At 42.4% G+C, this 13,271-nt stretch overlaps 1 protein-coding gene across 2 annotated transcripts in view; it reads left to right on the top strand.

The window, feature by feature from the left end:
* Csmd1 (CUB and Sushi multiple domains 1) overlaps positions 1-13,271 on the top strand; it is a 1,402,422-nt gene that overhangs the window by 1,303,052 nt on the left and 86,099 nt on the right. For both annotated transcript variants that reach the window (XM_075986282.1, XM_075986281.1), the window contains exons 43-47: positions 4,107-4,284; positions 5,770-5,915; positions 6,572-6,652; positions 7,580-7,693; positions 12,740-12,928. In XM_075986282.1, coding sequence (XP_075842397.1) covers positions 4,107-4,284; positions 5,770-5,915; positions 6,572-6,652; positions 7,580-7,693; positions 12,740-12,928 — 708 coding nt within the window. The remainder of the gene's footprint in view (positions 1-4,106; positions 4,285-5,769; positions 5,916-6,571; positions 6,653-7,579; positions 7,694-12,739; positions 12,929-13,271) is intronic.

The raw sequence follows: 13,271 nt of genomic DNA, 5'->3' as shown, positions 1-13,271 counted from the left end.
ATCTTCTGTGGCATTCTCTCTCTATTTTAGTCTTTGGATCTGTGTACGTCTGCATGTTTTATGCATGCGTGTGCATGTGAGGAAATGCGTATGGAGGTTAGAGGAAAGAGTCGGTTGTCTTTGCCGCGCTCAACTTTAATTTTGAGACAAGGTCTCTCTGGGCCCAGAGCTTATTGATAAACTAGGCTGGCTGGCTGGTCAGTGAGCTTTAGGAATCTCTCCGTCTCTCCTGACACTGGGGTATAGAGACCACCACACAAGACTCTTCCAAGAATGCTGAGGAGTCTGTTTATCAGTGCAGTCTATGACAGGAAAAAGATGTTGAAATTATCTTATGTGACTCCCCAGAGTTAATGCAAGATAACATTTTGACTGCCTGCCTACTTCGGGAAAATCATCTGATTCCAGTGCCAAGCCTTCCTGATGTTGCTATGGCAGAGTCATGACTGACAAATGTCTACTTGAGCACCTCACAGCTTTATTGCCCTACGTCCCCCGGCTTGTCCTTCTGAACCAGGCTGGCTATGCACAACTCATTCAGAGAGACCACTACATGCGCTTGAGCTGTCTCCCCAAAAGAGGCCTAGCTCTCTGGCCAAACCTTCACTGAATAAGGATGTTCTGCACATCTCCACCTTCTGGCTAAGATCAAGTGTAGCATTATATACTATATATATATAATTCCTAGCAATAATGTCATAAATTTTAAAATATACTGAAACATACCCATCATACAAAATTATATCATAATGCAACTACTGAATTCAATTAGAAGGACAATAAAGGGCTTTCTAAGAAGCTTTCAGTATAGGTTTAATATCCTCTCTGTGTTGGATTAAATTTTTAATAATTAGCATACAGTTTTAACGCAAAAGCCACTTTCCCTGTGATATGTTCAAGCTAAAGTCCATGTTTCTTAAGCCTCGCAGACTGTCACGCTGTCATTCAGTCTCTCTGCAAGGCTGTAGGGTTACCCTGCACAGAGAACAGAGCATCCTGCAAGCCACCCCTCTCCCAGCATGCCCTTGGTAATCCTCAGAATCCATTCCCTTCAGCCAGGCTCTGCCTCTGGGCGGGGCAGGAACATTCTCTTTGTTTGTGCAGGGCAGGGCAGGCACTTTGAGCTCTGTCCTCAGAGTTCCAATTCTGTGAGGCTCAGAAAACTTCAAGAAAAATACAGGGTCTTGGAGCAACTCCTCTGTATCTGCATTAAAAACCTGTCCAGTTCAGATAGTCCTACTGAATAATGCTAGATGTTAATACAGCCGCATTCACCAATATATTAAATCAATTCATATTAATATGCTGAAAGTATTTATAGGTTAAGTTGTGTAAGAATCTGCCAAATAAAATTAGTGTGTTTTTAGTTTATCTGAATATAAACTGTGATCTAAAACATACCTACTTAAAGCAAATTTCATGAAAAATATGTCTTAATAAGAAACTGAAGGCATTTCTGTCCCGTTTCTCATTATTGTTTGTGGGTCTTTATACACGTGTGGACATGTGCTATGGAAGTTGTCTGAGGACAACTTTGTGGAGTTGGTTCTCTCAATCCAGCTTTACCTGCCTTGGGGGAATTGAACTCAGGGTGTCAGGATTGCTTTAGTGCCTTCACCTGTTAAGCCTTCTTGCTTTCTTTCTTCCCTGCCTCTCTTCCTCCTTTATGTCCTCGCCTCCCTCCCTCCCTCCTTTTTTTCTTCCTTCCTTCCTTCCTTCCTTCCTTCCTTCCTTCCTTCCTTCCTTCCTTTCTTTCTTTCCCAATGTAATTCAGGTTGCCCTCAAACTCCATGTCTTCTCCTGCCTCTGCCTCTTCAATACTGGGATTGCAGGCACTCACACCACTCCAGCTTAAAGTATGATTGCTTTGGGGGGGTTGTTTGTTTATGTGTTTGTTGTCTATAGAATAATTGCATAGAAATCAGTTTTAAAATGGTTACAGTTGTCAATATATGCTTTAAAACTACAATTTATTCAATTACGTGTAACTTAATACTAAAGGTACATTTGTAGTTACAAATATAGTTTAATTTGCCAGTATCTTAAAAATTATTTTATAATAATTACATCTTACTAATTACATCTTAGTGCTGTGCCTGCATATATCTGTGTACCACCTATGCATACAGTGGGAAATGACCCTACATATTGAGTGGTCATAATATATTGTCAGGATCAAATAAGAAAGCAAAAGTATACAAAGGAAATTGGGTCATATGTGAACATGAAGTAACAGCCACAGACATGTAAGTAAGCTGGTGTAGCCAGTCCCTGCAGTGTGTGCGGCACTCTCCACCTATTGATGTTGTCCTTATTGTCTCCTGAGAAGAGCACAGCAGAGGCTAGTGGAGAGAGATTGTCAGGGACAGGGAAGGGTGTAGCTTCTACCTTCCATCTCTAACAGAAAGATAGGGAAGCTCCTGGGTCCACATCATAGATGAGCCAACAAGATCCACTGAGAAGACTCTAAGGAAGCAGTGGCAAGGAAAAGCCAATTCTGCTTAGACATCTGGACAGGAGAACAGCACAGGCCATCCATGTAGAACAGAGCTCAGTACCAAAGTCTGGAGGGGGAGGGACCCCCATCCTCGGGGACAGTAAGTGGATGCTGAGGGCTGTGGTGGTGTGAGACCATTTATAAATTCCAGGTCTCAGCTGGCTCTTGCCCTCACTGACTGGTAGTCAAAATGTGCCTATGAAGGACGTTTGCTCTGCTGTGTTTGAAATTATGGCTTGTCTGACTCCGAAACCCACTGGATCATTCCACCATCGTCTCTCTAGAAAACTCTGCATGGCTCTCTCTCTTCTCCAGTTGGTTTATCCATGGCTTGAACTGCTTCAGTCTCTTTAATCTTTTATTGAAACCAGCATGGTGTCCTCTCTCTCTCTCTCTCTCTCTCTCTCTCTCGTGTATGTGTGCTATGTCTTCACTGTGCCTAAATTCTAAGATATTTTTGTGACAAAAATTTGATAGTCATGGAAAATATGGAAAATTCTTAATAGTGACCAAATTTCTTGGCTTCCGTGTGACTTCAAAGTTGGTGTGTGCTTGTCACTGCTGTAATCATTTGAATGACTGGCTTTGGTCAATTTAGCACAAACCTAGACATATCTGGGGAAGACAGAATCTTAATGGGCAAAATGCCCACATCAGATTGGTCTTTAGACAAGTCTACGGGAGTAGTGTCTTAATCAGTGGTTGATGTAGGAGGGCCTAGTTCACTGTGGGTGGTGCTGTTCCTCAAAAGGTATCCTGAATTCTATATAGACACTAATTTGAGCAAGCCTTGGGAAGCAATCCCATAAACAGCATCCCTCCATAGTCAGCTTCAGTTCCTGCCTTGAGTTCCTGCCCTGGCTCTTCATCATGGTGCTTTTAAACTGGATGCTCACACAAAACCCTTCCTCTCTAAGTTGCTTTTAGTCATAGATCAAGGCCACAGAGAACAAGCACATGCATTTCAGACTCTTGTGTTATGCAGTCACCTCACTTTGCCAGAAGTGAAATAATTGCCATGGCAACAACAGCCATCAGCTTTAAGGACAGTTAAAATAGATCAGGGGGTGCATCTCCACATAACCAAACTCTATTCGATTTGACCATGTTTTTATGAAGTGTACTTAAGAAAGTTTATCTTGCTTCCTCCGGTACAGATCTGCAAAGAATTGATAATGTCTTTGTTTTGAGACGAATAGGCTTAACTGACACTCTTTGGGGGCCTTAAATAGGCTTGAGCAAAGTAACGAAAACAAAACCACTTAGCTCCCTATTTACGTCTGATTTCCACATAAGCCATTGCACTGGACAGCCCAATGGATTATCAGCTCAGCCACAAGCAATGACTGGCAGGATTTCTTTAATCGTGTGGGGATGACTATCCTCAGGGATTTTGAAGACTTGGAGAATATATTAAGTGAGACTGAGATAACTTGCAAGTATAATTGTCCTGAAGTTTCCAAATTTTAGAGAAATAAGTTTGACAAAGAAGTAAGTGAAATCTTTCAGTTATTTCTTACAAAGGGTAATTTGGGCTTTAGACACCAGAATCATTGCCTGCTAGTGACAATCAACCATCTTAGTTTCTTGTCAATGTCTCCCTTTTCAGCTCCCTGTGGGTATAATGTGACATCACAGAATGGTACCATTTATTCCCCTGGGTTTCCGGATGAGTACCCGATTCTGAAGGACTGCCTATGGCTGATCACTGTCCCTGCAGGGCACGGAGTGTACATCAACTTCACCTTGCTGCAGACTGAAGCCGTAAATGACTACATCGCTGTTTGGTATGATTCCTCCCAGGGAATGGAAGTCCCTGCTGTGGGTAGGCGGTCCTGGATTAGCGTTTGCCTCGAATTTGTTGGATTACCTGTTTATACATGATCTGCCTGGGCAGATCTTCAAGATGGAATTCACCAACAAAAGCAAGCTATGCAGAGGAAATTTCAAGACATATATCTAATTTGCTATAAGATCGAAATAACCAGATTAACTATAGAGCAACATTCATGATTAGTTTATTTCACATTTTGCTTTCAATAAATTATTGATAATTTTTTCTTTGATATAAGATTTTACTCTGAAACTTATGCTAACCTTAAATTTGTTGAGGCCTTTTTGCCTCAGCCTCTGGAGTGTAGGTGTATGCCACCACACCTGCCTTAATCCACAGTTTGAAGGAATATATGTATTGTGTATATGTATATATGTATTGCATATATATGTGTTTTCATCTATATGTATATATGTATGCATACATACACACATGCATGTATAAATTTAAAGCAAAGCTATAATGTGTTTTCCCTTAATGAATACATGAAGCCGGGCGGTGGTGGTGCACGCCTTTAATCCCAGCACTCGGGAGGCAGAGGCAGGCGGATCTCTGTGAGTTCGAGACCAGCCTGGTCTACAAGAGCTAGTTCCAGGACAGGCTCCAAAACCACAGAGAAACCCTGTCTCGAAAAACCAAAAAAAAAAAAAAAGAATACATGAAAGAACACTAAAGAAGTGTTTCCTTATGATATTCCCCACCCCAGATAGTACAGGCCTGGTTTCCTATGAGCCTTGCAGAGGAACTTGGGTCAGGATATGATGAACATAAACCTGCTAGGTAGGACCTGGAGAAATGACAAGCTACACTTCAGAGATCTAAGGCACAATTTAAAGGGGAGGCTGAAATGAGTATTCTCCCTCATCCTATGTTGGGAGAGCCAGAAGGTACCCCTAGGTCACCAGGATGGTAGCAGTGTCAAAAGCACAGGTGACCTGCACATGTGCATGTGTGATTTGGAGGGAGGTTCTGAGAAGCTGAGCTAGAGACTGTGATAATGAGACTGAACTTCGCTGTTCAGCAAGGCAGTGGAGCAGCATCCCCACCAACAGTAGGTCCATGTAGATCCTGCTGCACGGACTCCCAGTCTTAACAACTCATGTGGGTGCATTGCCCACAGCCAGAATGCAAAGGAAGGAGAAATGCAGAGTGGTGAATCTCCTGAACACAGAGCGTCCTACTACTAAAGGCAGAGCCAGGGGAATATCTTATTGCATTTTTTAGTATTTTAATTTAGTTGTAAAACTATTTTATAAATATTAGACATAAGGAAGTGGCCACCATGTGCACTTAAAATTTTGTTGTTGGTCACTGACAATGGGCACTGGACTTTCCAGACCATCCCTGTCCTCTCTCCCTGACCATATTGGGGAGCTGGCTGCACAGTCTCAGCTATACCATTAAACTTCTTCCTCCGGTACCCTAATCTCTTTCCCAGGGATGGTCCTGACCAGAATTCGCCTCAGCTCGGAGTCTTCAGTGGAAACACCGCCCTTGAGACAGCATACAGCTCCACCAACCAGGTCCTGCTCAAATTCCACAGTGATTTCTCCAATGGAGGCTTCTTTGTCCTCAACTTTCATGGTCAGTTCATTTCTGCTTCAGTGGCCAGGACATAGAGTGCCAGGAAAGCTCCTCACCATGCCCACACACATTATCTCCAGCTGTCCCAGAGCCTGCTGGATTGTCCCACGTGGATGCCAGAGTGTCCTGGAAACCTTTGGTGGTAGACAGAGTACCTCTGTTGTCAGTTCGTTTCATCAGGTCATGTTGGTAGCTACCTGAGGTTCATTCGTTCTGATATAACTATAAATGAGACCATGTTGTAGGAACTAATTATGATGCTCTTGACTTTTGTGCAGGCCTGCATGTATCTGACTCTAAGGAAATGTCATAGAAACCATTATATAATGACCTATAGAGCAACACCAACCTCATGATGTCCCTGAGAGCAGGAAATGGTCACAAGCCCCTTGTCTCCCATGACCCTAAGACATTCTGAGACAAGAGGAGGCAAGCTTACTAGCCTAGCCAGCTGTGATGGGATCACTTCCATGGTGACTTCCAAAAGCAGGAGAGTAGGTGCTATTTTAATGGATGTTTTCAAAGTGTGGGCTTCAGTGTTGTTAAGCATTTAACAGTCAAAGTGAGCCTTTGGAGAGAGCGAGCATATAGTCTTGTAACTTGATCATTCAGCAAAGGTAACCACCGCTGTTATCTCTTTCACAAACCCATGGTAGCATTCCAGCTGAAGCGATGCCCGCCTCCCCCAGCAGTGCCACAGGCTGACCTGCTAACAGAAGATGAGGACTTTGACATAGGTAAGGCATCTCTGCTTTCCTCTTTTCCACACCATCTGGCTTTTCATAGTTCTTCTGATTGAGACTTGAGGCAAATTGGTTACCATAAAGGAAAATTGCCCAAAACATTGTAGAGCCTTCCACAGAGACTGGACCAAATGACTTAGTTTATGTTTTGCTCTTGTCATTTGAAGGCTTTTGCTCTGTGGCATTTGCTACTAATTTTCTTTTAAGTTTTCTGAGTCTGTCTTAGAATGTATTTGACTGTAAATAATGAAAAGTCATTGTAGGATATACTTAATGATAATTATAATAAATTTTTCATTCAGAAACTTCTATTTAAATATGTTACGGCTGCTTTGATTTCAGTCATGGTCTCGTCCATTCATCATCTGGTCCTCTTAGGAACCCAGCCACAGCATATGGTGGCAGTGTGGTTATTAGAACGCAGGGTTTCTCGGATTTAATTACAAATTCGTATTCCTGTGGTCACACCTTATTGCATAATGCTGGTGACATCACATTGTCCAGTTCCTTCTCTTGTTATGATGGCTATGCTAACTGGAACCATGGTGTCTCCCTGGACAGGACCATGGTCAAGCCCTGTCGGGTTTGTTGAAGCCGTCCCCACATTCTACTCCACAGCCTTGCTTAGGTCCCAATAATCTTTGGCGCTTTCATTTTTCTAACGAGGCATTTGGAAAATGGGACACATGGTTGTGTTGGTCAAGGAAAGGGACCACTAGATATGGCCTCTTTTTAGTAATACTAAGTATTGTAAACTAAAAGCTGAAATCTGGGCTTTTCAGCGGCACACAGAAAGTGAAAGTAGACACCCTTTCTGAAGTGGTTTGCTGTGGACACAGTCCATTAAGCAGTCACAAATGATTGGCACAGTCACATCCGTCAAACGTTCTGGGAATGGTGATCCCAGGTTGATTCTTTCAGGGGACTTCGTGAAGTACCAGTGCCACCCTGGGTACACGCTGTCTGGGAGCGACACGCTGACGTGCAAACTTAGTTCACAGCTCCAGTTCCAAGGCTCTCCGCCCACCTGTGAAGGTATGTCGGGTCCTGCTGCTTTGGTTGCTCTGATAGACTCTGGAGATGGGTTTGAATTTGACCCAGGTCTGTGCTGAGTCAATTCCACAGTATAAACAAGTTGCCAACAGAAGTGTTGGATAACTCTTTGACTTTGAGTCCAACCTCAAAAATAAACCTAAACCATACTTTCTGCAACCAGTGCATCATGGGAATGTTCAAATACAACAAGATTTAAATATTAAATATTAAATAAAAAATAAATATTAAAGAGCAGCTGATGTCTGTCCCTGATATTATTATAGCCTGTCTCCTCATCTCTGTAATCTGCCTCATGTTTTGCATCTGTCTCAAGCACACTGAGCATCCTGGGATTTTCCTGTCAGTACTTCCTCTGGATTTAGGTATCCGGTGTTTAACCCTTTGTATATAAAATGTATAAACAATGAAATATATCCACTTTAGGTTTTATATATGCCTCTAAAATAAACTGACTATATACTGGGACTTATACAATTCGCATAAAAGAAAAGGGTTCTAGGCTGCACCTGTTGGTTCACTTAAGAAAAGTAATTTAGTAGGCACTGCTTTCAAGTGCAGTGGGAAGAAACAGCCTTAGAGAGTCCACGTAGGTCAGACATAGCATCTCTGATGCTATGTTTTCAATGTAATTTAATCAATCACAGTGAGTTCGAATTTTGGGTCCCACATGGTGGAAGGAGAGCTTAGCTCTTAGCTTTGTCCATGAGCCTTTGTCCATGTGAATGTGCTCGTACATGTACCTCTCTCTCTCCTTCCATCTTCTACTCCTCCCTCACTCTTTGTCTCTAGCACAAATCTCAAAGCACACAAAGGAAAATACGTTTAAAATTTAGAAACATGCGTCTGTGGTCCTTTAATCCCAGTACCCAGGAGAAGTAGCCAGATCTCTGTGGGTGTAAGGCCAGCCTGGGTCTACATAAAGGAACTCTGTCTCAAAGGCAAAACAAAACAAAAAGAAACAGAACTGAGCAGTGTTCATTGAAGGGAACTCAAGTTTGGTTTGGGAGGAGCTTCCTCTGGAGGCAGCAGCAGGAGGGCAATTAGGTGATTGCTGTATTCTTTCCACATGGCCACACTCCAACCCCTGTAGGTTTCAGTGATCGAGTCCCCCATTTCCTTAGGGTCTTACAGTTTCCACAGTTCTCTCATCGTATGTGCGTTTTGTTGTTATTGTTTTTTGTTTTCTTCATATTTGTTTTTTGAGAATTTCATACTTGACTACCGTATTTACACCATTTCCAGTCATCCCTCCCCATTCCAACTCCTCCGGTCTCTCCCCCAACTCCTTCTGTCCCTCCCCCAACTCCTTCCATCCCTCCCCCAGCTCCTTCTTACACTCATGACCTTCTCTATTATGTTCTTTTTTATTATTTAAATTTACTCATTTATTTAATTACTGTTCTTTCTGAGATGGTGTCTCATATGTAGTCCTGGGTACCTGAAAGTTGCTATTTGGGCCAGGCTGGCCCCAAGTGCACTAGGACCTTCTTCTGCAACCTATACACTGAGTACTGGAGTTAAAAGTGTGCACTCCCATGCCTGGCAGAAGTTAATATTTTTTATTTGTTGTTTTTCTTTTGTTTTTTTGAGGGTCTCTCTATGTCACCCTGGCTATTCTGATTTATGTGCATCAGACTCCTAGAATGCACAGAGATCTGCCTTCCTCTGCCTCCAGAGCATTGGCATTAAAGGGGTGCACCACCACACCCAGCTAAGGGATTAACGGTAATAAATCCTAGTTCAAGCTTTTAACTCTGAGTTATTTTTGCTGATGTCTTGCAAGTTGTGTTAAACAATGCTCTCCGTGTTTTAAGCTAGAAAGAAAGGAAGGAAGAAAGGAAGAAGAGACAGAGGCAGAGAGAAGAAAGAAAGAGAGGGAAAGGAAGGAAGGAAGGAAGGAAGGAAGGAAGGAAGGAAGGAAGGAAGGAAGGAAGGAAAGTGCTTCTGAATATGCCATGTTCTGATGGCCCTTCCCTGTAAGCAGACATTTTCTCAAATGTCTTTTGAGGTACAAAGGGCTTTAATAGTATCGTTGCTGATGGAGCAAGGAGAAACTCAGCTTCAGGGGAGAGTTGGAACCTTGATGCTAGCTGAGTTGCTCCTGGCACCAGTTTATAGCAGCTCCCATGAAGGAGTAAATTCCCAGGAAACAGCAAGGCAGACAGGAGAAAACAGAGACATTTGGGCCCGTTGAGAAATATATTCAAATGTGTGTCTTAGAATAATATTTTGGCCCGAGAATAATAGTGTTAAGTGTGGCAAGAAACTTGATAAAATGGCTTTGCTTATATTTTCAGTTCGACTTATCTACTAAGCCAAAGAGAACATTTTAAGAATAGAAGGGGTAAGAATGAGTCTGCTTAGGGCTGCTTCTGATTTGGATAGCTGCTCTGTGCCCCAGCCCTGGAGGTGACGATGGCTTTCCAGGTGGCTTTCAGCAACTCACTGCAAAGTTTCTTAGTTCCAGATGGTCTGAAGTTCGGTGTCATTTAAAACTCTACCTACAGTGGTAGGCTAGACAAGGTGGAAGCCAGACTGACTATTTCCCCAGTGAAGCACAGAGAACGGGCTCTGCTTGGTAGCACCTGCCTGTTGAGGAAAGGAAGGTGTGTAGCCAGGACATTTTCAGTTTCCATACTCCCTCTGCCCATATGGCGCCTTCTATTTAAGAAAGACATTTACATCTGCCACATCTCGCTTAACCCTGAGGGGTAGCTGTTACAACCCTCTATTTTTAGAAGAAGCAGAAAAAAAAGTTGTTGGCTCTCATTGCAACATGGAATCAGGTCCATGAAATCCCTGGGACTGTGGTCTCAAGCCCGCACAGGTGTGCACAGACACAAAACCCAGTCTATGAACTGCATTCTATTTAAAAAATATCAGCATGACCAACCTGCAATGGGCAAAGTAGATTTTACAAAGTGATCCTGTCACTGAATGAATGGGTCTGCATCTTAGTGAGCACAAAGACAAAACGTACAACAGAAGATAAAACAGTGGAGAGATTCATTGCCTATAGGAAGGGAGGGGGAGGAGGGATATTTCCAAAGCAAAGGTCTCTCCCAGGGACAGAATCAATAGGGGGTTTTATTGTGGAAACCTATATGTATTCCTGTAGGAAAGCCTGTGGATTTGGGCACATTCCTGTGCATACTTAGCACAGACATACATTGTGGAGCATGCACAGTTTGAGGTTATAGTCCAAGAAGAAAGATCGAAGGTGCATAACTGGGCAAGCACACATAGAGTCATTGAGCATGTGTTCAGATTAGCAAGAGGACACAGCTCTGCTAGGCATGCTAGGTCCCATGTTATAATGAGCAAGTTTCCTCTAAGTTGCACAGAAGAATAAACCTGAGCTCTCTCTCACTGGTCTGAACCAGTTCTTTCTATTTTCCCCAGCCTCAGCTAAAACAAAAAGACAGGACTCAGATGATATGTCAGTGCAAGAGTCTCTTCTTTTTATTTTTTTCTTTTCTGTTGTTGTGAGAATAAAAAAAAAAAGACAAAAAGCAGCTGCGGGAAGAAAACTTATTTTGACTTATGGTTCCAGAAGAATGTGTCCATCTTGGCAGGGAAGCATGACCGCAGGAATAGGAGGCTGAGAGATCACATCTTTGTGACAAACTCAAATCAACAAAAGGAACCAAAGGAATCAGGGCATGACCGTATACTCTCAAATCCTATCCCCAGTGATCTACTCCCTCCAGTGCATTGTACCTCCTCAGCCTCGAGAAACAGCATGACCACTGTGGACCAAATGTTCATATGCCTGAACCCCTGGGAACATTTTTCATTGAAAGCACCTTTCACCTGCAAGGCGCCAGCTCCGTGTGATGGCTGACAATGTCACCACCATCACTGCAGAAAGTAGGATGTTTGACTGAGCTCCATCTGTGACTTCTGTTTGGAATTGTTCTCAGTGATATATATCACTGTAACTAGTTTATACTGTGACATTTTAGGACTTAGATCTGTAATACGTTTTAAAGGATTCTGTGATAGATTAATTGTTTATATTTTTGTCTAAAAGTCCTCTGAGTTTTAAGGTACATTTCTATTAGACTCTCCAACTGAACAGGTTACCCTCAAAGACAATGCTTAGGAGTGTCACATCTTATAAGCTTTTCCCACCTGTGTTTAAGAAGTGTCTTTATTTTGAAATATATGTATAGATAACACACAGTCAACTTATTAAAATGGGGAAAACCCACCAAATGAGATGCCTCTCTTTAAAAAATGCTCATTGTGTCTGGGAAGATCCGGTTACTGTTTGCTTAAACTCTATAAGTAATTCTGGCGCACTGCTTTTCATGTGCTATGGCTGTTCAGGGTTCCTTAGTAGCTCTGTAAAAATGTGTTTCTGTAATATAAATTAATTCAGCAATGAGAGATAGCACTAAAAAACTCTTTTGGTGATTTTTACATTAAAAATTAATTAGCTTGGAAGTAATTGGATCAAAATATAAATATGAGAATAAAAAGTGTCACCAAACTTGCAGTATCTTAAGTGTTTCAGTAAAAGAAATTTTACTTTAGAAACCGTGGGTCCTGCTAAAATTGTAGTAAATAGTTCAGTGTGGGTTTTGACAGTGTTTCTCTGATTCATTTCATGCCTAAATGGTCACATCCAAAAATTAGATTTTATTTATCTAAGTATAACACGGGCCAGAGTAGAAGTGGAACTTTTTCAATAAAGAACCACATTTTGTTATATTGCATTGAAGATGAACTATCTGTCTTCATTTTTGCATTGAGATAGCTTGAGTTGCTGTGATGAAGTTCAGGAGGCTTCATGGGTGCTCCAAAGGCGCAGTGGCCAGTGTTGTGTAGACTCGGTGGAAAGCATACCCTGCACATCCTGACCCTACCTCTCTCCGAGGGGTCTTTGTCCTGTATTAAATGTAGTCAGAGCTCAACAAACTGCTTTCTCCTCTCATGGGATCTGGTGTAGAAAGGCACACTCCATCTCATCAGTGCTGGATTCATTGTATTAATGCAGACCTCCGTCTCTTTTCTCTTTAGCACAATGCCCAGCCAATGAAGTACGAACAGAATCTTCTGGGGTGATCCTCAGCCCGGGGTATCCAGGCAACTATTTTAACTCCCAGACATGCGCTTGGAGTATTAAAGTGGAGCCAGACTTTAACATTACTCTCTTTGTGGACACATTCCAAAGTGAAAAGCAATTTGATGCCCTCGAAGTGTTTGATGGTAAGCCTCTTCAATGTGCTTGTCTCAATCAATGCCCTGAGCATCATTAATGAAAGCACCATCATGATGTCTCAATGCCCAGATGGGTCAGGTTTGTCTAATTACATCTTCCCACAGCCACCATAGCACCAACCAATCATGATAGAACTTGAGCGTTTTCAGGTATCAGGTGATCTTTAAATAATATTCTTGTGTTGTTTATGTTACAGTTTTCCTCCAGGTAATTGTGTGTGTGCACGCGCGCGAACGTGTGCATGTGTGTGTGTGTGTGTGTGTGTGTGTGAGAGAGAGAGAGAGAGAGAGAGAGAGAGAGAGAGAGAGAGAGAGAGAGAGAGAGATGAGT

Source organism: Microtus pennsylvanicus, chromosome 9 (assembly GCF_037038515.1).
Source record: "Microtus pennsylvanicus isolate mMicPen1 chromosome 9, mMicPen1.hap1, whole genome shotgun sequence".
NCBI lineage: Eukaryota > Metazoa > Chordata > Mammalia > Rodentia > Cricetidae > Microtus > Microtus pennsylvanicus.
The sequence above is the reverse complement of the archived record's forward strand: the minus strand, read 5'-3'. Positions and strand labels throughout refer to the sequence as shown.